Below are 26,231 nucleotides of genomic sequence, written 5' to 3' on the forward strand. Positions count from 1 at the left end.
TGTCTCTGCGCCTGTCTGTCTCTGCGCCTGTCTCTCTGTGTGTCTGTCTGTCTGTCTGTGTTTTTGTGTGTGTCTGTCTGTCTCTGTGTGTCTGTCTTTGTCTCTGTCTGTGTCTTCTGTCTCTGTGTCTGTCTGTGTGTGCGCGCAGACCTGTGTTGTCAAGTATATTTTATGGTTGTACGTTTGTGGAGAATAGTATGTAGAACATTTTGGGGATGGAAAGAAAATAAGCTGTCCTTAAGTTTTCAGTGGAAACATCATAGTTCGTTCTCCCTCCTCTTTTGCATACCCTAGGTGCTTTAAGTGTAGTGTGTGGGGGGGGTACGCATGCCAGTGTGTGTGTGGTGTTTATCAGTGATCTATGTGCTGGCTGCTCTGTGTGTGCTGGTATGTATGCAGGAACATGACGGGGTTGATATGCACAACGTTTCACACACACAATCTCAGACAATATACTTTCATCCGGTGGTGTTTATGGTGAAATGTTTTTATGGTGAAATCATTGCTTCAGGTGTGTTGTATGTTCAGGTGTGTTCTTGGCTATGTGAAAGGCATAGAAAGATTTGATATCATTCCATGTATTGTTATAGTATGTTGAATGACGTTAGTCCAAGTTAGTAGGAGCTTAGGAGGTGCTGGAGACTTTCAACTGTTCACTTCCTTTTCAACTTTGACCTGATTCTCTCTGCTGTCTTTACCTTGTTCTTTTCTCCTCCTTCCTGGTTTCCCTTCCTACTCTCCACCAATCGCAGAGCTCGGACCAGGTCGCCTTTGCCAATGCCACCCTATTGGCTGGCAGCGGGGAAGGGCCCGACTGTTCCCTGGCCGACCTATTGGGCTCTGTGGCCGTCTGTCTTCCTTCCTCTGAGACCACTTCTCTTCTCACTGACTCTCTCCTCCACACCTCGGCCGTGGTGAGCTTGCAGAAAGGCAGGCAGGCAGACAAATCTAACTCCCAGACCTTATATTTTGGCTATTTTATTATCCTAACTTGTGACTCTATTCTCCTATTCACTATCATGTGTAACAGACACACATTTTACTGAAATACTGTACATGACTAAACACTAATCACCAGTGCCACCTGGTGGCCAATTATTGACAGTTACGTACAGTAGAAACCATACAACACAATGTAGTTGAGTGGAAGTGCTTCTCCAAGTTTCATCTTACCTCTGAGCTTGCTGTCCCCATAGAGATAAAAATCTGTTCTATTTAATTCCATGGTCATCCCTCTTCTCTTCACGTAGAGTGTGGACGAGGGTGGAGAGGGTGAGTATGTCAACCTCTACTCATCCAGCCAGGCCAACGGGGAGCTGGAGCTGCCACTCTGCCTCAGAGTAAGTAACACTCAACCTAGATCATAAACTCAGCAATAAAAGAAACGTCCCCTTTTCAGGATCCTGTCTTTCAAAGATCATTTGTAAAAATCCAAATAACTTCACAGATCTTCATTGTAAAGGGTTTAAAACATTGTTTCCCATGCTTGTTCAATGACCCATAAACAATTAATGAACATGCCCCTGTGGAACGGTCGTTCAGACACTTAACAGCTTACAGACGGTAGGCAATTAAGGTCACAGTTATGAAATCTTAGGACACTAAAGAGGCCGTTCTACTGAAAATACCAAAGGAAAGATGCCCAGGGTCCCTGCTCATCTGCGTGAATGTGCCTTAGGCATGCTGCAAGGAGGCATGAGGACTGCAGATGTTGCCAGGGCAAGAAATTGCAATGTTCGTACTGTGAGTTGCCTAAGACAGCGCTACAGGGAGACAGGATGGACAGCTGATCGTCCTCGCAGTGGCAGACCACGTGTAACAACACCTGCACAGGATCGGTACATCCGAACATCACACCTGCGGGACAGGTACAGGATGGCAACAACTGCCTGAGTTACACCAGGAACGCACAATCCCTCCATCAGTGCTCAGACTGTCTGCAACAGGCTGGGAAAGGCTGGACTGAGGGCTTGTAGGCCTGTTGTAAGGCAGGTCCTCACCAGACATCACCGGCAACAACGTCGCCTATGGGCACAAACCCACCGTCGCTGGACCAGACAGGACTGGCAAAAAGTGCTCTTCACTGACGAGTTGCGGTTTGGTCTCACCAGGGGTGATGGTCGGATTTGCGTTTATCGTAGAAGGAATGAGCGTAACACCGAGGCCTGTACTCTGGAGCGGGATTGATTTGGATAGAGGGTCCATCATGGTCTGAGGCGGTGTGTCACAGCATCATCGGACTGAGCTTGTTGTCATTGCAGGCAATCTCAACGCTGTGCGTTACAGGGAAGACATCCTCCCTCATGTGGTACCCTTCCTGCAGGCTCATCCTGACATGACCCTCCAGCATGACAATTCCACCAGCCATACTGCTCGTTCTGTGTGTGATTTCCTGCAAGACAGGAATGTCAGTGTTCTGCCATGGCCAGCGAAGAGCCCCGGATCTCAATCCCATTGAGCACGTCTGGGACCTGTTAGATCGGAGGGTGAGGGCTATGGGCATTCCCCCCAGAGATGTCTGGGAACTTGCAGGTGCCTTGGTGGAAGAGTGGGGTAACATCTCACAGCAAGAACTGGCAAATCTGGTGCAGTCCATGAGGAGGAGATGCACTGCAGTACTTAATGCAGCTGGTGGCCACACCAGATACTGACTGTTACTTTTGATTTTGACCCCCCCCTTTGTTCATGGACACATTATTCAATTTCTGTTAGTCACATGCCTGTGGAACTTGTTCAGTTTCTGTCTCAGTTGTTGAATCTTGTTATGTTCAGACAAATATTTACACATTTATTTACAATATTTACACGCTGAAAATAAACGCAGTTGACAGTGAGAGGACTTTTCTTTTTTTGCTGAGTTTATGTCCCAACCACAGATCTAGGATCAAATCATTCTACCCACAATCCTAACAGTAACCATTAGGGGGGATGATCAAAGATCTGATCCTGTATCAGAGGTTAATATCTTTTACCTGTGCCAACAGTTATTTTATGAAGACACCATTTGTGTACATGATGTGGTGGTGTCCCATGTTTCCTGCTCCTCATCCTACCTTGACAGAGCTTACTCTTCCCCGACAGGAGCCCAACTCTGCTGACAACGTCCTTCAAGACCCCTCTCCACAGATGCCCTCCTCCAATAGCAAGGAGGCTCTGGACAAGGACAGGTAAGGGATTGAGTGGCCACTAGGGTCACATTGCATAAACACTCTCCCCTTCGGCCGTTACGTCATTACTTGATCCGGTGATCCTCGAAGATTAAACGCCAATTGAATGAAATGGATACTGATTAACGACCAATTCTATATGTAAGCATAGAGAGAATTATTTGAAGAGACAAAGTCCATTCATCAATTTGAATGGAACATTTTTCATGGGTGACAATTCTATTATAGGTAGTCATTCTATTTCTATGTATATAAATCCAGGTAAACTGATCTAATGGTGCTTCCGTCCGTCCGTCTGTCTGTCTGTGTCAGTAGGAGGCAGAAGTCAACAGACTCTGCGCCTTGTGACGAGGAAGTGGACGAGCTCTCTCTCATTGACCACAAAGAGATCATGTCCAGGATTACACTAAAACAAGAGGTAACATAGCCCTCATTCGTTACGGCACTAACAGTAATGTCTATTGGCTAAGCATTGTATAGAGAAAAGTATGTGTTTGTCTTTGGCTACTGCGCTTTCTTTCAATGGGATTCTATTCATAATAACAATATAATATATTCCATTTAGCGGACACTTTTATTCAAAACTAGTAAGTCATCCGTTTTAAGCATTTTAAGAATGCGTGGTCCCATGTATTCATGTTACATGAATGTTAGTGAGACGCTGAAACAGAAAACTCCAAATCAGAAAACTCTGTCCACTACTGACCTCTAGAATAAATTCTCAGGAACTGCAGGGCACGTTTCTCCATTAAAATGTCCTTTCCTTTTTTCTGTTTGGTGCAGTCTGACAGGCAGGAGAGTCTGTGTGTGTGATTTGTGTGAAATGGTGGTCCCCACTCTGCAAGGTCAGATGTAGCAAGAGAGAAAAGGGAGGGAGGGAGGAAAGGGGATAAGAGAAGGGAGGTCTGATTAAACAACAAAGGACAGCTGTAGCGGTAAACAAGGGTATTATTGTTGGGGGTTGTCAGCTTGTGTGATCAGCCTGTGTCCTGCGTATGCCAGTCCTCTCTTTCTCTCTCTCTCTCTCTCTCTCTCTCTCTCTCTCTCTCTCCACCTCTCTCACTCGTCAGTGGAGCTGGTGCAGGGCTGGAAGGGAGGGAGGGTGAGCATGGACAAGAGAGGAGAGAGCTGCATTTTGGGCTAGACTGCATTTTTGCCCTAATCCTCATCAATTCTCTACCTAACCCTCTTTCTCTCTGCCTCACCCCCCTCCTCTCTCTTTCCCTCTATGCCCCCTGGTGCTCTTTTTCTCCATCTATTCATCTCTCCCTCCATCTCTCTTTCTCATTCTCTCTCTCTCTCAGAATGATGATGGTCCTGACGTGCGTGCTGGATCGGGGGATATTCTGTTAGTCCACGCCACAGAGACGGAACGCAAAGGTAGGTCGCGTTTATCACCGTTTGACAGCAGCCCCCGTTAGAATGTGTGGTTGTGGGTCAGTGGCACAGGGGGGGGTGCGTGTGTGTGTGCGTGTGTGTGTGCGTGTGTGTGTGTGTGTGTGTGTGTGTGTGTGTGTGTGTGTGTGTGTGTGTGTGTGTGTGTGTGTGTGTGTGTGTGTGTGTGTGTGTGTGTGTGTGTGTGTGTTCAAACTGGACGGGATCCGATCACACTTTCTGTCAAATTGTTATACAGTACAGTGATGTTAGTATATTCTCTCTTTTCACTCTGACATGTGAACAGATAGAATAGATATATCTCGCGATAGATAGAACATTCCTGTTTTCCAGATCATTTTTCTCCGTCAGAATGGAGATGACCTATTGCCTATCTATTCACGTCCTCCTCTCCATGCTTTCTAAAGTTCATAGGATCCATCATTAGTTCCTCGACCTCAGACTTAAAGGGGCGGTGTTCTCCTCTGCCCCCCCGACAGATCTGGTGTTGTACTGTGAAGCCTTCCTGACCACGTACAGGACATTCATTAGCCCAGAGGACCTCATTAAGAAGCTGCACTACAGATATCCTTTGAAAACCCACTGGACATGTCGGTCGCCTCGAGTGTCTCGATGGCTCGCTGCTGTGTGTTGTTGGAAAGAGGGTGGAGAATGTGTGCGTGTGTATTTACTATGAGGAGAAAGAGTTCCGAATACGTGTTCTCCTTCACCGCCAAGCACATACACCAGGTTCTGTCACAGTCCAGACACATTTAAGAAGCGGGTCAGCAAGAACACCTTCTTTGTGCTGGTTCGAGTGGTGGATGAGCTGTGGTGAGTATGGATCTCTCTCCGTAGAGCCACACATGGCTTTTTACTCCAAGAAAGTCCCACGGGTCGACAACAGTTTTTCTGGCCTGTAGCCAGATTGAAGACATTTTGAAGGAGTTATTTATTTATTGTCAAACTGTCAAGTTGGTCTTACAGGATTAGTTGACACATTATTAAACAAATATATATTACAGTGATAGATGGTGATGTCCAGATGTGGAGGCGTTGACTCACTTATCCCCTGCTCTTTTCCTCCCTCTCTGTCTTCCCGCCCAGTCTGGTGGAGTTGACGGAGGACATCCTGAAGCAGCTGATGGACCTGGTGTTCAGGCTGGTGTGTAACGGCGAGCTGAGCCTGGCCCGCGTGCTCCGCAAGAACATCCTGGACAAGGTCTGTTTTCTGTTTGACATTTTGTTTGGAAATGAAAAGCACCGTACTATATACCGTAGATAAAATAGAAACGCAATTCTAAACGTATTGTCGTCCAGGTGGAGCAGAAGAAGCTGCTGCGTTGCACCAACTCTCTCAAGCCGTTGGCCGCCCGGGGCGTGTCCGCCAGGTAGGGATCGACATGGGGTCGAGGGTCAGGAGAGTATGGGAGGGGGCTAGAGCAACCTCTTCTTGCATTTGATTGTACTATTGATTTGTTTGCTTTCTCTGTCATTAAGCATTTATGTGGGTGGGTTGAGTTGTTTTACTGTCCTTGTGGATAGAATAACCAAGAGGAACATTCTCCCTCGTGAGGAACATTTCCCACGTCTCATGGAGGACAAAGGCTATACTATATGACTAAAAGTCTGTGTGGACACCTGCTTGTCGAACATCTCATTGCAAAATCATGGGCGTTAATATGGCGTTGGTCCCTCCTTTGCTGCTATGACAGCCTCCACTCTTCTGGGGAGGCTTTCCACTAGATGTTTGAACTAGAGGTCGACCGATTAATCGGAATGGCCGATTTAATTAGGGCCGATTTCAAGTTTTCGTAACAATCGGAAATCGGTATTTTTGGACACCGATTTGGCCGATTTTACTATTATTATTTTTTACACCTTTATTTAACTAGGCAAGTCAGTTAAGAACACGTTCTTATTTTCAATGACGGCCTAGGAACGGTGGGTTAACTGCCTTGTTCAGTGGCAGAATGACAGATTTTTACCTTGTCAGCTCGGGGATTCAATCTTGCAACCTTACAGTTAACTAGTCCAACGCTCTAACCACCTGCCTCTCATTGCACTCCACGAGGAGCCTACATGTTACCATGGCTTCTTACTGCATTCGCGTAAGTTGCTAGCTAGCATTAAACTTATCTTATAAAAAACAATCAATCAATCATAATCACTAGTTAACTACACATGGTTGATGATATTACTAGTTTATCTAGCGTGTCCTGCGTTGCATATAATCGATGGGGTGCGCACTCGCGGAAAAAGGACTGTCGTTGCTCCAACGTGTACCTAACCATAAACATCAATGCCATCAATGCCTTTCTTAAAATCAATACACAGAAGTATATATTTTTAAACCTGCATATTTAGCTAAAAGAAATCCAGGTTAGCAGGCAATATTAACCAGGTGAAATTGTGTCACCTCTCTTGCGTTCATTGCACGCAGAGTCAGGTTATATGCAATAATAATAAACGTTTTGTTTTCGAAATGATAGTTTCCGGATTCGACCGTATTAATGACCAAAGGCTCGTATTTCTGTGTGTTATTATGTTATAACTAAGTCTATGATTTGATAGAGCAGTCTGACTGAGCGGTGGTAAGCAGCAGCAGGCTCGTAAGCATTCATTCAAACAGCACTTTCGTGCGTTTTGCCAGCAGCTCTGCTGTTTATGAATTCAAGCCTATCAACTCACGAGATTAGGCTGGTGTAACCGATGTGAAATGGTTAGCTAGTTAGCGGGGTGCGCGCTAATAGCGTTTCAAACGTTACTCGCTCTGAGACTTGGAGTAGTTGTTCCCCTTGCTCTGCATGAGTAACGCTGCTTCGAGGGTGGCTGTTGTCGATGTGTTCCTCGTTCGAGCCCAGGTAGGAGCGAGAAGAGGGACGGAAGCTATACTGTTACACTGGCAATACTAAAGTGCCTATAAGAACATCCAATGGTCAAAGGTATATGGAATACAAATGGTATAGAGAGAAATAGTCCTATAAATACTATATTAACTAAAACCTAAAACCTCTTACCTTGGAATATTGAAGTCTCATGTTAAAAGGAACCACCAGCTTTCATATGTTCTGAGCAAGGAACTTAAACGTTAGCTTTTTTACATGGCACATATTGCACTTTTACTTTCTTCTCCAACACTTTGTTTTTGCATTATTTAAACCAAATTGAACATGTTTCACTATTTGAGGCTAAATAGATTTTTATTGATGTATTATATTAAGTTAAAATAAGTGTTCATTCAGTATTGTTGTTATTGTCATTATTACAAATACATTTTAAAAATCGGCCGATTAATCGGCATCGGCTTTTTTGGTCCTCCAATAATCGGTATCGGCGTTGAAAAATCATAATCGGTCGACCTCTAGTTTGAACATTGCTGCGGGGACTTGCTTCCATTCAGCCACAAGAGCATTAGTGAGGTTGGCACTGATGTTGGGTGATTAGGCGTGGCTCACAGTCGGCGTTCTAATTCATCCCAAAGGTGTTAGATGGGGTTGAGTTCAGGGCTCTGTGCAGGCCAGCCAGGTCCTTCCACACCGATCTCGACAAACTATTTCTGTATGGACCTGTTGCCACAAAATTGGAAGCACAGAATCGTCTAGAATGTCATTGTATGGTGTATCTTTAAGATTTCCCTACACTGGAACTAAGGAGCTTTAGCTTTGCACCACTCCAGCCGACACTTGGCATTGCGCATTGTGATCTTAGGCGTGTGTGCGTCTACCCAGTCACGGAAACCCATTTTGTGAAGCTCCCTACAAACAGTTATTGTGCTGACATTGCTTCCAGAGGCAGTTTGGAACTCGGTAGTGAGTGTTGCAACCGAGGAAAGACCATTTTTACGCGCTTCGGCAGTCCTGTTTTGTGAGCTTGTGTGGCCTACCACTTGGCGGCTGAGCCGTTGTTGCTCCTAGACGTTTCCACTTTTCAATAACAGCACTTACAGTTGAGCAGGGCAGAAATTTGACGAACTGACTTGTTGGAAAGGTGGCATCCTGTGACGGTGCCACGTTGAAAGTCAATGAGCTCTTCAGTAAGGCCATTCTGCTGCCAATGTTTGTCCATGGAGGTGGCATGGCGATGTGCTCGATTTTATACACCTGTCAGCAACGGGTGTGGCTTAAATAGCCGAATTCACAAATTTGAAGGGTTGTCCATGAACTTTTGTATTTTATAGTCTATTCTAAGCTTAGTGGTTAGGGTTAGAATTAGGGTAAGGGCTTAGGGAAAATAGGATTTTGAATGGAAATTGATTTTAGGTCCCCACGAGGATAGAAGGACATAACTTGTGTGTGTTACTCCAGGCCCGGAACGCTGCATGACTTCCGCAGCCATGAGATTGCCGATCAGCTCACACTACTGGATGCAGAACTGTTCTACAAAATTGAGGTACCAGAGAGCCCCTAACTATCTCTGCTTTTCTTCACCTTCACTGCAGAGAAATTGACATTCTGCTCCAGTGAAGGATTTAACTCAATATCTCTTCTCTCCTTATTTGTTCTATTTTGATAGATTCCTGAGGTGTTGCTTTGGGCCAAGGAGCAGAATGAGGAGAAGAGTCCGAATCTGACTCAGTTCACAGAGCACTTTAACAACATGAGCTACTGGTGAGAGCTGTACCTGAGCCTATACATACAGCCTGTCAATGCATTACCAAACTCCCACCATATAAATCAACTAGCTTTGTAATGATCAGTCAACATCTCACGATTTGGACACACCTACTCTTCCAGAGTTTTTCTTTATTTTTAGTATTTTTTACATTGTAGAATAATAGTGGAGACATCAACACTATGAAATAACACATATGGAATCATGTAGTAGCCAAAAAAGTGTTAAACAAATCAAAATATATTTTAGATTCTTCAATGTAGCCACCTTTTGCCTTGATGACAGCTTTGCACACGCTTGGCATTCTCTCAACCAGCTTCATGAGGTAGTCACCTGGAATGCACATTTCAATTAACAGTTATTAAGGTAATTTGTGGAATTTCTTTGCTTAATGCTTTTGAGCCAATCAGTTGTGGGGTGACAAGGTAGGGGTGGTATACAGAATATATCCCTATTTGGTAAAAGACAAATTCCATGTTATGGCAAGAACAGCTCAAATAAGCAAAGAGAAACGACAGTCCATCATTACTTTAATTACTTCAAAAACGTTGAAAGTTTCTTCTAGTGCAGTCACAAAAACCATCAAGCGCTATGATGAAACTGGCTCTCATGACGACCGCCACAAGGAAAGGAAGACCCAGAGTTACCTCTGCTGCAGAAGATAAGTGCATTAGTTAAGTGCACCTTAGATTGCAGCCCAAATAAATGCTTCACAGAGTTCAAGTAACAGACACATCTCAACATCAACTGTTCAGAGGAGACTGTGTGAATCAGGCCTTCATGGTTGAATTACTGCAAAGAAACCACTACTAAATTACACCAATAATAAGAAGAGACTTGCTTGGGCCAAGAGATATGAGCAGTGGACATTAGACTGGTGGAAATCTGTCCAAATTTGAGATTTTTGGTTCCAACCGCTGTGTCTTTGTGAGACGCAGAGTAGGTGAACCGATGATCTCCAGATGTGTGGTTCCTACCGTGAAGCATGGAGGAGGAGGTGTGGGGGTGCTTTACTGGTGACACTGTCTGTGATTTGTTTAGAATTCAAGGCACACTTAACCAGCATGGCTACCACAGCATTCTGCAGCGATACGCCATCCCATCTGGTTTGCGCTTAGTGGGACTATCATTGCTATTTGACCAAGAAGGAGAATGATGGTGCTGCATCAGATGACCCTCTACAATCACCTGACCTCAACCCAATTGAGATGGTTTGGGTTGAGTTGAGCTGCAGATATATGGGAACTCCTTCATGATACCATATGTGTTATTGCATGGTTTTGATGTCTTCACTATTATTCTACACTGTAGAAAATAGTTTTTAAAAAGAATGAGAATAAAGAAAAATTAGGTGTGTCCGAACTTTTGACCGGTACTGTATGTTTACATTGCCAAAGCAAGTGAAATGGATAATGAAAATAACAGAAATAAACAATAAAAAATGAATAGTAAACATTACACTCACAAAAGTTTCAAAGGATTTGAGACATTTCAAATGTCATATTATGGCTATGTACAGTGTTATAACGATGTGCAAATAGTTAAAGTACAAAAGGGAAATGGGAACAAAAAGGGAAATGCGTGTCTTTAATATGGTCATACATTTGGCAGGAGGTTAGGAAGTGCAACTCAGTTTCCACCTCATTTTGTGGGCAGTGTGCACATAACCTGTATTCTCTTGAGACCCAGGTCTGCCTACGGTGGCCTCAATAGCAAGGCTATGCTCACTGAGTCTGTACATAGTCAAAGCTTTCCTTAAGTTTGGGTCAGTCACAGTGGTCAGGTATTCTGCCACTGTGTACTCTCTGTTAAGGGCCAAATAGCATTCTAGTTTGCTCCGTTTTTTGGTCAATTCTTTCCTATGTGTCAAGTAATTATCTTTTTGTTTTCGCATGATTTGGTTGGGTCTAATTGTGTTGCTGTCCTGGGGCTCTGTGGGGTCTGTTTGTGTTTGTGAACAGAGCCCCAGGACCAGCTTGCTTAGGGAACTTTTCTCCAGGTTCATTTCTCTGTAGGTGATGGCTTTGTTATGGAAGGTTTGGGAATCGCTTCCTTTTAGGTGGCTGTAGAATTTAACAGTTCTGTTCTGGATTTGGATAATTAGTGGATATCGGCTTAATTCTGCTCTGCATGCATTATTTGGTGTTTTGCGTTGTACATAGATGTTTTTGCAGAATTCTGCATGCAGAGTCTCAATTTGGTGTTTGTCCCATTTTGTGAATTCTTGGTAGGTGAGCGGACCCTAGACCTCACAACCATAAAGGGCAATGGGTTCTATAACTGATTCGAGTATTTTCAGCCAGATCCTAATTCTACTTCTCTCACATGCAACACTGTTTGTTTGTCCTCTAGGGTGCGCTCTCTAATCATTCAGCAGGAGAAAGCCCAGGACCGAGAGAAGCTGCTCCTCAAGTTCATCAAGATCATGAAGGTAACCAATCTCGACATTTTATACAACCACAGCTCTTCCCCTTAACGCGCTTCTACACCTGCATTGCTTGCTGTTTGGGGTTTTAGGCCGGGTATCTGTACAGCACTTTGAGATATCAGCTGATGTAAGAAGGGCTATATAAATTGATTTGAACTAGTATATAACTAGAATAGTTGATGGTTAACTCTCTGGACGACTGTTCTTGTCCGGTTTTTCTTTTCCCCGTGTAGCACTTACGGAAGTTGAACAATTTCAACTCATACTTGGCAATACTGTCTGCCCTGGACTCGGCCCCCATCCGCAGGCTGGAGTGGCAGAAACAGACTTCAGAGGTGAGTCAGACAGTAGTGGCTCAAGTCTGACACACAGAGATCTAGATATTCATACTCGTGTTTCAATTCTTCCTATGGGGTCTCACTTTTAATATACTCAGGTACCGGGGTGTGTTATGGGTGTAACACATTGTAACACACTTGTTCTCTCCCAGGGATTGGAGGAATACTGTACGTTGATTGACAGCTCGTCGTCTTTCAGAGCGTACCGGGCGGCTCTGGCCGACGTGGATCCTCCGTGCATCCCATACCTGTAAGTCTGTTTTTATGTCTGTGTTTCGGTACATGTGCAACTGAGCTAGGTAATGTTCAATGAAAGTGTTTGTGTTTGTGTGTATGTGGTTGTGTGTTTTTCCTATTCTTCCTAGGACTGTTTGTCTATATTTAGCCTAATCTCTCTCTCTCTTCCATTTCTCTCTTCTCTCCTTTTCCAGCGGTTTGATCCTGCAGGACCTGACCTTCGTCCACCTGGGGAACCCCGACCTCATCGACGGGAAGGTCAACTTCTCCAAGCGCTGGCAGCAGTTCAACATCCTGGACAGTATGAGGCGCTTCCAGCAAGTGTGAGTATTTATATTATTTAACCTTTATTTAAGCAGGTAAGTCCCATTGAGACCCATTGATACGAGTGGCCAAGTGTGAGTAGAACTGTTGTCCCATGAGAAAAGCATCCACAAATCTCCAAACAGATTGAGAGTGTGGTAACCTCACATTATGATAGATGAATATGTTATATTTAATGTCATTCAATAAGACTACAATAATTATCCACAGTGTACATTACAACCTCCATGTTAACCCCCATACAACAGAAGGTTGACGAGGTTGACACTGAGGATACCAAACATTAGGAACACCTTCCTAATATTGAGTTGCACCCCCCCTCCCTTTTGCCCTTAGAACAGGCTCAATTTGCCGGGGCATGGACTCTACAAGGTGTCAAAAGCGTTCCACAGGGATGCTGGTGCATGTTGACTCCAATGCTTCCCACAGTTGTGTCAAGTTGGCTGGATGTCCTTTGGGTGGTGGACCATTCTTGATACACACGGGAAACTGTTGAACATGAAAAACCCAGCAGTGTTGGGATGGCACACATACATGGCACACATCTGAATGGCACACATACTCAATCCATGTCTCAATTGTCTCTAGGCTTAAAAATCCTTCTTTAACCCGTCACCTCCCCTTCATCTACACTGTGGCTTTCATCTGAATTGACCTGGTCAGTCTGTCATGGAAAGACATAGGCATCTCGTTGATCGACTCGTTCTGTCTTTCCCACCCACCCCAGGCATTACGAGCTGAAGCGTAACGACGACATAGTCTGCTTCTTCAACGACTTCAGCGACCACCTGGCCGAGGAGGCGCTGTGGGAGCTCTCACTGAAGATCAAGCCTCGCAACATCACCCGGCGGCGGACGGAGCGCGAGGAGAAGACTTAGGGGGGGGGGGGGGGGGGGCTTAGCGGTGCGGCGTGGCCCCGAGACCACAGCCAGGGCTCGCCGAGGGACCTCCACTGTGCTACAGATGGACAGAAAGGATAGATGGATGGACACAATCAACTGGACCTCACTAACGGGAAGAAAGACTGACTAGGGCCGGACCAGACCAGAGGATATACAGTAGGCTAGTAGGGGGGGGAAAGACTGCCATGGTTTACAGTGACTGTGCTGCTCTGATACACTGGGAGATTATGGGGGGGGGTTATGATTGGAGTTACATTGGGTTCTCCCCACCCAGAACTGCAGTTGGCAGGAGAGAAATTCCTAACCAACGGGAGGTGAGAGAGGAAAAAGACTGGTGCCAAGGAGAAGAGGAAAACTTCATATAAGGAGAGGTGGAGATGTCGAACAACGGAAGAGACTGCTCCCTGTCCTGTCCCATTTTAATGTATAAATGAGTGTGTGAGGTGAAAGCTCCTCTAGATGCTCAGATAGTCCCTCCCTCACCCTACAGAGTGTGGGCCATCCTACTGCTCCCTCTCCTGACTTAACTTCCCTCAAACATGGAAGGAAGAGGAACTTCCTTGTATCCATGGAATCCTCCTCAGTGTTCCGGACTATATTCTGCCATGAACTCTGTCACAATGCAGACTTGACTGGGCAGGAGTGTGGTTTTGGAAAAGGTCAGTTGAGGGGTTAGGCGAGGTGGAGGACCACAAAGGGACTAGACTTGTAACAAGATTATTAATATTATGAATCATATGTGGTTATGATTTATTATATACAGTGCTCCTTTTGTTCTTAAAAAGGATTGTCTATTAAGAGAAGAAGTGCCATACAAATGTGCACTCAAAAATGCAAAGCAAAAAAAACTAAACCCACAAAAAGAGAAGTACTAAAGATGCTGTGATCTATGTCTGTCATATTCAATCATCGTGTGCCATGTTTGAGTAAGAGAACTGTCAGGCAACCAGGCGTGTGTCCCAGTAAAGAGGGGCTGTGTGTCTGGGTGGGATCTGTGTTTGTCAGTCCATTGTGTGCTGTAGTTAGTCATTATTCCTTTGGAATAATGGTTTCATCCAACTCATCACACTGTGCTTTCCAACTCCAATAAAACTGCTCAGTTTCTATACATCACTGTCTGCAGAATGGAAGAGGTTTGTCATACTATGCTACTTACTTCCTCTTATGGGCCAAATCCCAACAAGACCTGCACTCGTAACTTTTACATCGTCATGCATTGATGTCAATGGGAGGCTTGTTGTGCTCGCACATTAGGGTAAAAAAATAACCACAAGCCTCTGATAGTGAACATATTTTATTTCTTAAATATCATGGTCATTAGGAAAATGCTTTAAAAAATTAACTCACAAGGCATGAATTTACCATGGCATCAAGGGATGATCCAGCAGATATTTCACAATCCAAACAGCCTACTGAAGTGCACACATTAGGTGATAAATATTGTACTTATCTGATTTTCACATTTTAAGCAGCAAACAAAGCCAAAATCAAAACAGACATTTAAAAGAAAAAAGCTTTTATTCCACCATCTCACTCCTGTCAGCCGGAGGTAGTCAAACCACTGCAGGGTAAAAATGTACACATGGAAGACAGTCATTTTAAAAAGAGTTGTGTCATACCTGCTCTAACCGTTTGTGATATATTAATGAATTATTTTGGATGTATTCTCAAGTCTTCCCTATCTGATTGGATGCTCTGCAGTCTGCAGGTGAGCTACAGGAGCTAATCCCCCCCCAGCTCTCCCCCATCCCAGACCTAGTCAGTAAAAGCATCAACCCTAAATTCTAAATACATACTACAAAACACACACATATATATAGTAGACAGACTGACAGACAGTAAACACAGATTTTTGTCTCAGTGGGGGCGACTGCTAGGCTCTGGTAGGACCCTCTTCCCTGGGGGGAAGTTGGCCAGGTCCCCCTGCTCCGAGGCGGCCCGCTTTAAGCCCCGGCTGTGCCCGTTGACCGCTCCTCCACGGTGCCACTTACAGAGGTCCCCATTCAAGATGTCCTGGATGTGCTGCACAATGAGGTTGATGGCCACTGCGGCGAGAAAGAAAGGCAGATTAATGAGGTGAAAGGAGAGAGGGATGGAGATTCTTCATGATTCATGAGCGTTATTATTACCCATGTTGTCAACTCCTCGAGGAATAATGACATCTGCATATTTCTTGGTCTGGAAAAAAAAGGACCATTATCCATCTCATTTTGGACACGCCTGGTTTTTATTTTTTACTATTTTCTACATTGTAGAATAATAGTGAAGACATTAAAACTATGAAATAACACATATGGAATCATGTGTTAAACAAATCCAAATATATTATGTATTTTAGATTCTTCAAAGTAGCCACCCTTTGCCTTGATAGCTTTGCGCACATTTGTAATTGAGTCATTTAAACGTCTCACTGATGTAAATCAGCTGACTGAACGTGTTAAATGTGTCATATTGTGTCCATAATTAGGCCTATTAATAATGAATTAGTGTCCATTATCGGTTTGTGTATTGTAAGTGGGGCAGCACTGGACATTTACAGGCAAACAGAACTCCTCGAAGGCTGGCTTAACGAATGTGGTGTACTGGGTGAGGATCTGCTCCAGGTCTCTGCCTCTCTTCATATCCCGCAGAACTGTAGGTAAAATCCACAACAAGCAGATCAGGACCAAGACGTGACAAATATGTATATCAAAGATGCTAGAGTAAAGTATGAGTATGGAAGTGCATATGACAATCTATAGATGGTACATCCTCTTAATTTGTGTGTCAGTAGTACCTCTGCGAGACAGTCTGACATCAGAGTCTGTGTCCACAAAGAGCTTCATGTGAAACATATCCCTCACTTCCTGAGAGTAGAAAACCAGGATCCCTTCAAACAGAACCACGTCAGCCGGGTACACTGTTATCCTGTCCTGCAGCCTGGAACACACACATTTAGTACACACAAAGACACATCTATAGACAGAATAACTTTCGCAGGATTGGTATGTTTACTGAACAAAAATATAAATGCCACATGCAACAATTTCAAAGAGTTACAGTTCAAATATGGAAATCAATCAACTGAAAAATTCATTAGGTCCTAATCTATGGATTTCACATGACTGGGAATACAGATATTCTGCCATTGGTCACAGATACCTTAATAAAAGGTAGGTGTGACCACCATACACCTCAAGAAGTGTGAAGTTGCTGGATATTGGCGGGAACTGGAACATGTTATTGATCCAGAGCATCCCAAACATGCTCAATGGGTGACATGTCTGGTGAGTATAAGAAGAATGGAAGAACTGGGACATTTTCAGCTTCCATGAACTGTGTACAGATCCTTGCAACATGGGGCCGTGCATTATCATACTGAAACACGAGGTGATGGCGGCAGTGGGCTCAACAATGGGCCTCAGGATCTCGTCACGGTATCTCTGTATTAAAATTGCAATCGATAAAATGCAATTGTGTTCGTTGTCCGTAGCTTATAGCATAACCCCACCCGGACCATGGGGCACTCTGTTCACAACGTTGACAATAGCAAACCGCTCGCCCACACGACGCCATACACGTGGTCTGCATTTGTTAGGCCGGATGGACATACTACCAAATTCTCTAAAATGATGTTGGAGGCAGCTTATGGTAGAGAAATTAACATTAAATTCTGGGAACAGATGTATTGTATTACTGTTGATGATATCTGGAAATGTGCATGTACACCCTGGCCCATTTACTGTTGCTAGACCCATTTCTGACTTGTGCTCTGATATCTGTTTCACTGATTTCTGCTCTCGTAAAAGCCTGGGTTTTCTGCACGTTAACACTAGAAGCTTATTACCTAAAATGGAACAATTGAAAGTGTGGGTTCACAGCTCCAATCCAGATGTGTTGGTCATTACTGAGACGTGGTTAAGGAGGAGTGTTTTGAATAATGATGTTAACCTTAATGGTTATAACCTTTTTCGGCAAGACAGGTCTTCCATAGGTGGGGGAGTGGCAATCTTTACCAAGGATCACCTTCAGTGCTCGGTTGTCTCCAAGTCTGTCCCCAAACAATTTGATTTGCTGGTTTTAAGTACTAAACTTTCAAATAGCTCTTTGTTGACTGATGCTGGGTGCTATCGTCCTCCATCAGCACCGGCCTGTACCCTACCTGCCCTAAACTCTCTCCTGGCCCCTTACACCAAGTCTGAATTTGTCCTGCTAGGTGACCTAAACTGGGACATGCTTAAACCACCTGCCCAAGTCCTAAAGCAATGGGACTCCTTAAATCTTTCTCCGATTACTCCCAATCCCACAAGGTATGACTCCAAACACCCAGAAAAGGCTACTCTCATTGATGTTATCCTCACAAATAATCCTGATAGGTATCAGTCTGGTGTTTTCTGTAATGACCTTAGTGATCACTGTTTTACAGCCTGTGTTCATAATGGCTGCTCAGTGAAATTACCTGTCCTGATTTGTCATAGACGCTTGCTAAAACACTTTAATGAGCAAGCCTTCCTTCATGAACTGGCCTCTGTAAAATGGTATAGAATCAGCTTGATCCCCTCTGTCGAAGACGCTTGGACATTCTTTATTGATATTTTCAGTGATATTGTTAACAAACACGCCCCCGTCAAGAAAATGAGAATTAAAAACAGGTTCAGCCCCTGGTTCGACCGTGATCTTGCAGAGTTACTCCACCTCAACAATTACATTTGGCGAAAGGCTCGGCACACACATACTCAGGCTGACTGGCTCTCGTTCAGGCAAATGAGAAATAAGTGCACTCAGGCTATCTGGAAGGCCAAAGTGAGTTACTTTAAGGAGCAGTGGGTCTAACCCCAAGAAGTTCTGGAAAACGGTTAAAGACCTGGAGAATAGACCCTCCTACTCACAGCTGCTCATGTCCCTTAAAGTTGATGATGTGGTTGTTACTGACAAGAAGCACATGGCTGAGCTCTTCAATCAACACTTCATTAAGTCAGGATTCCCATTTGACTCAGCCATGCCTCCTTGCCCGTCCAACATTTCCTCATCTCCCACCCCTTCTAATGCGACTATCCCCAATGCTTCTCCCTCTTTTTCCCCTGCCCCGCTACAAAGTTTCTCCCTGCAGGCAGTCACTGAGTCCGAGGTGCTAGAGGAGCTCCTGAAACTTGACCCCAAAAAAACATCTGGGTCAGATGGTTTAGACCCTTCTTTAAGGTTGCAGCCCCTATCATCGCCAAGCCTATCTCTGATCTTTTTCACCTGTCTCTCCTCTCTGGGGAGGTTCCCATTGCTTGGAAGGCAGCCACAGTTCGTCCTTTATTTAAAGGGGGAGATCAAGCTGATCCTAACTGTTTTAGGCCTATTTCTATTTTACCCTGTTTATCAAAAGTGTTGGAAAAACTTGTCAATAATCCACTGACTGGCTTTCTAGATGTCTATAGTATTCTCTCTGATATGCAATCTGTTTTCCGCTCAGGTTATGGATGTGTCACTGAAACCTTAAAGATCCTCAATGATGTCATACAGTAGAGCATTCCATTCTTGTGGGCCAGCTAAGGAGTATTGGTGTCTCTGAGGGGTCTTTGTTTGCTAGCTACCTCAGAGTGCAGTGTATAATGTCAGAAAATCTGCTGTCTCAGCCACTGCCTGTCACCAAGGGAGTACCCCAAGGCTCAATCCTAAGCCCCACGCTCTTCTCAATTTACATCAACAACATAGCTCAGGCAGTAGGAAGCTCTCTCATCCATTTATATGCAAATGATACAGTCTTATACTCAGCTGGACCCTCCCCAGGTTTGTAATAAATGCTTTCTCTACTCTTAACCTTGTTCTGAACACCAACAAAACAAAGGTCATGTGGTTTGGTAAGAAGAATGCCCCTCTCCCCACAGGTGTGATTACGACCTCTGAGGGTTTAGAGCTTGAGGTAGTCTCCTCATACAAGTACTTGGGAGTATGGCTAGATAGTACACTGTCCTTATCTCAGCACATATCAAAGCTGCAGGCTAAAGTTAAATCTAGACTTGGTTACAAAACCCGTTCTGCCAGTCACATTCTGTTAAAGGTCCCCAAAGCACACATCCCTGGGTCGCTCGTCTTTTCAGTTCGCTGCAGCTAGCGACTGGAACGAGCTGCAACAAACACTCAAACTGGACAGTTTTATCTCAATCTCTTCATTCAAAGACTCAATCGTGGACACTCTAACTGACAATTGTGGCTGCTTTGCGTGATGAATTGTTGTCTCTACCTTCTTGCCCTTTGTGCTGTTGTCGGTGCCCAATGTTTGTACCATGTTTTGTGCTGCTACCATGTTGTTTTGCTACCATGTTGTTCTCAAGTGTTGCTGGCTTGCTATGTTGTCATCTTAGGTCTCTTTATGTAGTGTTGTCTCTCTTGTCGTGATGTGTGTTTTGTCCTATATTTATGTTTTTTATTTATTTTTAATCCCAGCCCCTGTCACCACAGGAGGTCTTTTGCCTTTTGGTAGGCTGTCATTGTAAATAAGAATTTGTTCTTAACTGACTTGCCTAGTTAAATAAAGGTTAAATAAATATATAAAAAACAGCTCTGGTCGACATTCCTGCATTCAGCATGCCAATTGCACGCTCCCCCAACTTGAGACATCTGTGGCATTTTGTTGTGTGGCAAAACACATTTTAGAGTGCCCTTGTGTAATGATCATGCTGTTTAATCAGCTTCTTGATATGCCACACCTGTCAAGTGGATTCTTTATCTTGACAAAGGATAAATGCTCACTAACAGGGATGTAAACCAATTTGTGCACAACATTTTGGAGAAATAAGCTTTATGTGCGTATTAATTTTTTTATGTATTTTTTCTGCTCATGAAACATGGGACCAACACTTTACATGTTGCATTTATATTTTTGTTCGGTGTGTCTGCAGATGAGCTGGGTTAGACATCTTAGGTCAAAGGTCATGTCTTAGTTCAAGAGTCAACTATCTGAGCTCTGGAATGTGTAGGGTGGGCCTTTTTGACCCGGTCTGTCTGAATTCAAGAAGGGCATTTCCAACTGAAATGGTATGTTTCCATATGGAATGTTTCCCTCACCTCGAATGCGTGACAAAGTCGTATGTCGGCACCTCCACCACTGTCCCCTCCACAATATCCTTCAGGGTTTGGTACATCAACTCGTTGTCGAAAGCATCTGTAATAAACATTTCCACGTTATTCACTTTTTCCATCCAGATATGCATTTATTTTATGTTTATAATAATGATTACTTAAGTTAACCTACATTTTTCACATTGCAGCTACAGTTAGAACATTTGCCATTGCTTGATTCATTTAATGTAATCTAGTGAGTGATAAGTGCCTGATAGAGTGTATGTTATTACAACAATTATACTTATGTTATTACAATATCCATACAGGCCTGTAGTACCTGGGTGGTCAAAATTGTACTGGCCCTTGAGTGCCCTGGCCTTCTGGTCAGGTGTCAAGATTTTGTAGAAGCTGTCTTGGCTGATGATGGCCACTTTCCTCTGACGATGGTCCACCTTGTTCTGGCCCAGCAACTCCATGATTTTTGCACATACTGTTGACTAAAAATCAGAAACATAATTTCAGTTTGATGATAAGGTTGGGGCATAGCCATAGCAGAGTGAAGTAGCTGGCACATTTCAAAATTGTCACAGACAGAAAACAAGACAATAAATTAATAGATGGCTTGGTGTCAAGTGACATCCTGATGTGTCTGCTTTCAGTGTTTGCTTTCAGTTCATTGGGAAAACGAAAACTAGCTAACGTTAGCTAGCTACTTTACTGATTGTTGAAACGACAGCTAGCTGACAGCTAGCTAGATAGCTATTATTGTGTAGCTAGTTAACGTTACCTACCTTGCCACTGGCAGTTCCTCCGCTAACACCGATCAGAAACGGACGGTGCCTTGGCCGCTCCATCTCGAGCGGTCTGGCAGCAGTCATGTCGGGTCAATTGTCGAAAAACAGCACGCTTTTGTTGCTAGTCAGCTGCCGTCCAAAACAAGAATCTGTTCCCGTTCATATTTGTAAATACGCGAGAACACGGCCAAGCACTTCCTGGGGCAAAACTAATGTTTGTAAAAACGTCAAAATAAGAGTCCTCATTTGAAACTAATTAAGTGTGTGTATTCTGTAATGTTGTTATTCAATTGGCCACCATTCAGCTGTTATAATCATGTTATATTGCTTAGGTCTACTGGTTATCTGATAAGCATCGATGCAGGCGGAAATAAACTCGGGGGGGGGGGACGTCTCAAGGATCCCAGATAGCAAGGACAAAATACTCACAGAAGACCACCAGGAGGAGCCCAATATAATTTTCATTTTCATGGAAACAATCATAAGCTGCATCAAATTCCATGCTTATGTGGAGGGATGCACAATGATGATTAACAACCACTCAACAGTTGTTCAAGTGTTCGTTTTCTACATGTAGGCTATTTTAGAATCAAATGTCTAAGGGGGGGAACTGCACACAGCACAGTATCTACTGAAATTCCAAATTCAGGCAAAGTTGGTGCTTTCAAAACAACTGGGAACTCTGAAAAATATGATGTCAAATCATGACCTCTTCAGGTCAGAAAGTCAGGGCTTGTTTTTTCACAGTTGTCTTGAATGCACTGAAGTTGGAGGTTTCCAAGTTCCCAGTTGTTTTGAATGCACCAGGTGTCCCCCATATGATGTCGCAATTATGTCATAATGAGTAAAAAAAAAAAAACAATGCAAAGGTTTTTTAAAACTCTGCCTGCATCCTGAAGAGTATTTTTTTTAGCTTACCATTGACAACTGGAGTGAATCTACATTGAAATTACACTGTAACCTTTATTTAACTAGGCAAGTCAGTTAAGAACAAATTCTAATTTACAATGACGGTCTACACCAGCCAAACCCGGACAACGCTGGGCCAATTGTGCCCTATGGGACTCCCCATCACGGCCGGTTGTGACACAGCCTGGATTCAAACCAGGGTGTCTGTAGTGACGCCTCGCACTGAGCCCGCTTGCCTTAGACCGCTGCTCCACTCGGGAGCCCTAATAGACACCCAATAAGGTGCCTAGGTTTTTTCTAATTAATATATTTTTCTTTCTAATTGCAGTTGTCCCATAATTTCTATAGACATTTCTTAATTTCCACTTGGAAAAAAGTATTTAATATCGAGGTTAAACTGATTGTGTGGACAAACTATAGGAATATACTTGTGAGAATTATTCTGGCACCACCCGGCCAGGTCTCCGACTATTATACCTATTCTGCCAATTGGCCTGGACCCTTTTACTACACGGACCCCTGCTGATCCATCGCGACTGGTCTGCCGGCGTAACCGCACGAGAGGGCTACAACAACAGACTTCTTCCGTCACGATGTCCCTCTAAGGCCCTTCTGATAGCCCCGGCCCGCTAGCTGTCTGAATCGCCGTGTCTCCAGCCCGTCCAGCTACTCATTGGACCCTATGATCACTCGGCTATGCATGCCTCTCACTAATGTCAATATGCCTTGTCCATTGCTGTTTTGGTGAGTAATTATTGTCTTTTTTCACTGTAGAGCCTCCAGCCCTGCTCAATATGCCTCAACTAACCCTCTTGTCCCACCTCCCACACATGCGGGGACCTCACCTGGTTAAATTGATGTCTCTAGAGACAATACCTCTCTCATCGTCACTCAATGCCTAGGTTTACCTGAACTGTATTCACATCCTACCATACCTTTGTCTGTATAGTCGTGGCCAAAAGTTTTGAGAATGATACAAATATTAATTTCCACAAAGTTTGCTGCTTCAGTGTCTTTAGATATTTTTGTCAGATGTTACTATGGAATACTGAAGTAATTACACACACACACACTTCAATTGAACATTACCTACTAGCTCTGTGGTTCAATGGTGGGTGAACAGCTGTATGTAACCCAAAACACAGTGACCCCTCTCCTCAGACCACAACAGTGGGTGGAGATGCAACTGTCATGTAAACACCTGTACAGTCGTGGCCAAAAGTTTAGAATGACACAAATATTAATTTCCACAAAGTTTGCTGCTTCAGTGTCTTTAGATATTTTTGTCAGATGTTACTTTGGAATACTGAAGTAAAATTACAAGCATTTCATAAGTGTCAAAGGCTTTTATTGACAATTACATGAAGTTGATGCAAAGAGTCAATATTTGCAGTGTTGACCCTTCATTTTCAAGACCTCAGCAATCTGCCCTGGCATGCTGTCAATTAACTTCTGGGCCACATCCTGACTGATGGCAGCCCAATCTTGCATAATCAATGCTTGGAGTTTGTCATAATTTGTGTGTTTTTGTTTGTCCACCCGCCTCTTGAGGATTGACCACAAGTTCTCAATGGGATTATGGTCTGGGGAGTTTTGTTCCCAGAGCCACTTAGTTATCACTTTTGCCTTAGGGCAAGGCGCTCCATCATGCTGGAAAAGGCATTGTTCGTCACCAAACTGATCCTGGATGGTTGGGAAAAGTTGCTCTCGGAGGATGTGTTGGTACCATTCTTTATTCATGGCTGTGTTCTTAGGCAAAATTGTGAGTGAGCCCACTCCCTTGGCTGAGAAGCAACCCCACACATGAATGGTCTCAGGATGCTTTACTGTTGGCATGACACAGGACTGATGGTAGAGCTCACCTTGTATTCTCCGGAACAAGATTTTTTCCAGATGCCCCAAACAATCGGAAAGGGGATTCATCAGAGAAAATGACTTTACCCCAGTCCTCAACAGTCCAATCCCTGTACCTTTTGCAGAATATCAGTCTGTCCCTGATGTTTTTCCTGGAGAGAAGTGGCTTCTTTGCTGCCCTTCTTGACACCAGGCCATCCTCCAAAAGTCTTCGCCTCACTGTGCGTGCCAATGCACTCACACCTGCCTGCTGCCATTCCTGAGCAAGCTCTGTACTGGTGGTGCCCCTATCCCGCAGCTGAATCAACTTTAGGAGATGGTTCTGGCGCTTGCTGGACTTTCTTGGGCGCCCTGAAGCCTTCTTCACAACAATTGAACCGCTCTCCTTGAAGTTCTTGATGATCCGATAAATGGTTGATTTAGGTGCAATCTTACTGGCAGCAAAATCCTTGCCTGTGAAGCCCTTTTTGTGCAAAGCAAGGATGACGGCACGTGTTTCCTTGCAGGTAACCATGGTTGACAGAGGAAGACCAATGATTCCAAGCGCCACCCTCCTTTTGAAGCTTCCAGTCTGTTATTCGAACTCAGTCAGCATGACAGAGTGATCTCCAGCCTTGTCCTCGTCAACACTCACACCTGTGTTAACGAGAGAATCACTGACATGATGTCAGCTGGTCCTTTTGTGGCAGGGCTGAAATGCAGTGGAAATGTTTTTGGGGGATTCAGTTCATTTGCATGGCAAAGAGGGACTTTGCAACTAATTGAAATTCATCTAATCACTTCATAACATTCTGGAGTACAGTATATGCAAATTGCCATCATACAAACTGAGGCAGCAGACTTTGTGAAAATTTATATTTGTGTCATTTTTAAAACTTTTGGCCATGACTGTACATTGTGTATTGAATCTATTCTACCGCGCCCAGAAACCCGCTCCTTTTACTCTCTGTTCCGAACGTACTAGACGACCAGTTCTTATAGCCCTTAGCCGTACCCTTATCCTACTCCTCCTCTGGTGATGTAGAGGTTAATCCAGGCCCTGCAGTGCCTTGCTCCACTCCCATTCAAATGAAATAAAATGTATTTATATAGCCATTCGTACATCAGCTGATATCTCAAAGTGCTGTACAGAAACCCAGCCTAAAACCCCAAACAGCAAGCAATGCAGGTGAAGAAGCACGGAGGCAAGGAAAAACTCCCTAGAAAGGCCAAAACCTAAGAAGAAACCTAGAGAGGAACTAGGCTATGAGGGGTGGCCAGTCCTCTCCACCCGGCACAGCCAGAAGATTATAACAGAACATGGCCAAGATGTTCCAATGTTCATAAATGACCAGCATGGTCAAATAATAATAATCACAGTAGTTGTCGAGGGTGCAACAAGTCAGAACCTCAGGAGTAAATGTCAGTTGGCTTTTCATAGCCGATCATTGAGAGTGTCTCTACCGCTCCTGCTGTCTCTAGAGAGTTGAAAACAGCAGGTCTGGGACAGGTAGCACATCCGGTGAACAGGTCAGGGTTCCATAGCCGCAGGCAGAACAGTTGAAACTGGAGCAGCAGCACGGCCAGGTGGACTGGGGACAGCAAGGAGTCATCATGCCAGGCAGTCCTGAGGCATGGTCCTTGGGCTCAGGTCCTCCGAGAGAGAGAAAGAAAGAGAGAAAAAGAGAATTAGAGAGAGCATACTTAAATTCACACAGGACACCGGATAAGACAGGAGAAGTACTCCAGATATAACAAACTGACCCTAGCCCCCCGACGCATAAACTACTGCAGCATAAATACTGGAGGCTGAGACAGGAGGGGTCAGGAGACACTGTGGCCCCATCCGATGATACCCCCGGACAGGGCCAAACAGGAAGGATATAACCCCACCCACTTTGCCAAAGCACAGCCCCCACACCACTAGAGGGATATCTTCCCCAGGCCCTCTCATTTGTTGACTTCTGTAAATGTAAAAGCCTTGGTTTCATGCTAGTTAACATTAGAAGCCTCCTCCCTAAGTTTGTTTTATTCAGTGCTTTAGCAAACTCTGCCAACCCGGATGTCCAAGCTGTGTCTGAATCCTGGCTTAGGAAGGCCACCAAAAACCCAAAATGTCCATTCCTAACTATAACATTTTCCGACAAGTTAGAACTGCCAAAGGGGGCGGAGTGGCAATATACTGCAGAGATAGCCTGCAGAGTTCTGTCTTACTATCCAGGTATGTGCCCAAACAATTTGAGCTTCTACTTTTAAAAATCCACCTTTCCAGAAACAAG

The 26,231-nt window shown here is 44.2% G+C and overlaps 2 protein-coding genes across 7 annotated transcripts in view; one reads left to right on the forward strand and one right to left on the reverse strand.

The window, feature by feature from the left end:
* Positions 1–14,494, forward strand: part of LOC129863609 (rap guanine nucleotide exchange factor 1-like) — a 122,475-nt gene extending 107,981 nt beyond the window's left edge. For 4 of the 6 annotated variants that reach the window (XM_055935713.1, XM_055935710.1, XM_055935714.1 and 1 more), the window contains 16 exons: positions 753–914; positions 1,251–1,340; positions 3,082–3,167; positions 3,480–3,585; positions 4,472–4,547; positions 5,042–5,126; positions 5,283–5,375; positions 5,649–5,763; positions 5,862–5,932; positions 8,849–8,933; positions 9,057–9,151; positions 11,508–11,586; positions 11,817–11,918; positions 12,074–12,171; positions 12,353–12,481; positions 13,210–14,494. In XM_055935713.1, coding sequence (XP_055791688.1) covers positions 753–914; positions 1,251–1,340; positions 3,082–3,167; positions 3,480–3,585; positions 4,472–4,547; positions 5,042–5,126; positions 5,283–5,375; positions 5,649–5,763; positions 5,862–5,932; positions 8,849–8,933; positions 9,057–9,151; positions 11,508–11,586; positions 11,817–11,918; positions 12,074–12,171; positions 12,353–12,481; positions 13,210–13,360 — 1,623 coding nt within the window. In that variant the 3' untranslated portion in view covers positions 13,361–14,494. The remainder of the gene's footprint in view (positions 1–752; positions 915–1,250; positions 1,341–3,081; positions 3,168–3,479; positions 3,586–4,471; positions 4,548–5,041; positions 5,127–5,282; positions 5,376–5,648; positions 5,764–5,861; positions 5,933–8,848; positions 8,934–9,056; positions 9,152–11,507; positions 11,587–11,816; positions 11,919–12,073; positions 12,172–12,352; positions 12,482–13,209) is intronic. The other 2 variants (XM_055935711.1, XM_055935715.1) reach the window with 2 other exon arrangements.
* A 168-nt stretch (positions 14,495–14,662) lies between these two features.
* Positions 14,663–21,415, reverse strand: uck1 (uridine-cytidine kinase 1). The gene is made up of 7 exons (XM_055935717.1): positions 21,208–21,415; positions 20,754–20,913; positions 20,420–20,516; positions 16,161–16,303; positions 15,922–16,016; positions 15,514–15,562; positions 14,663–15,429 (listed from the first exon to the last, which is right to left on the reverse strand). Exons 1-7 carry the CDS (start codon positions 21,292–21,294, stop codon positions 15,242–15,244), a joined length of 819 nt encoding a protein of 272 aa, XP_055791692.1. The 5' UTR covers positions 21,295–21,415; the 3' UTR covers positions 14,663–15,241.
* Positions 21,416–26,231: the final 4,816 nt, after the last annotated feature.

The sequence above is a fragment of the Salvelinus fontinalis genome, chromosome 10 (genome assembly GCF_029448725.1).
Source record: "Salvelinus fontinalis isolate EN_2023a chromosome 10, ASM2944872v1, whole genome shotgun sequence".
In the NCBI taxonomy this organism is placed as follows: Eukaryota; Metazoa; Chordata; class Actinopteri; order Salmoniformes; family Salmonidae; genus Salvelinus; species Salvelinus fontinalis.

Excerpts from the sequence above, each read along its gene's own strand:
- uck1 (XM_055935717.1), bottom strand. The coding sequence starts at position 21,294 with ATGACTGCTGCCAGACCGCTCGAGATGGAGCGGCCAAGGCACCGTCCG. Across the intron at positions 16,017-16,160 it reads TGTCAGACTGTCTCGCAGAG|TTCTGCGGGATATGAAGAGA; the intron begins GTACTACTGACA and ends TTTTACCTACAG. Across the intron at positions 15,563-15,921 it reads TCGAGGAGTTCTGTTTGCCT|ACCAAGAAATATGCAGATGT; the intron begins GTAAATGTCCAG and ends TTTTTTTTCCAG.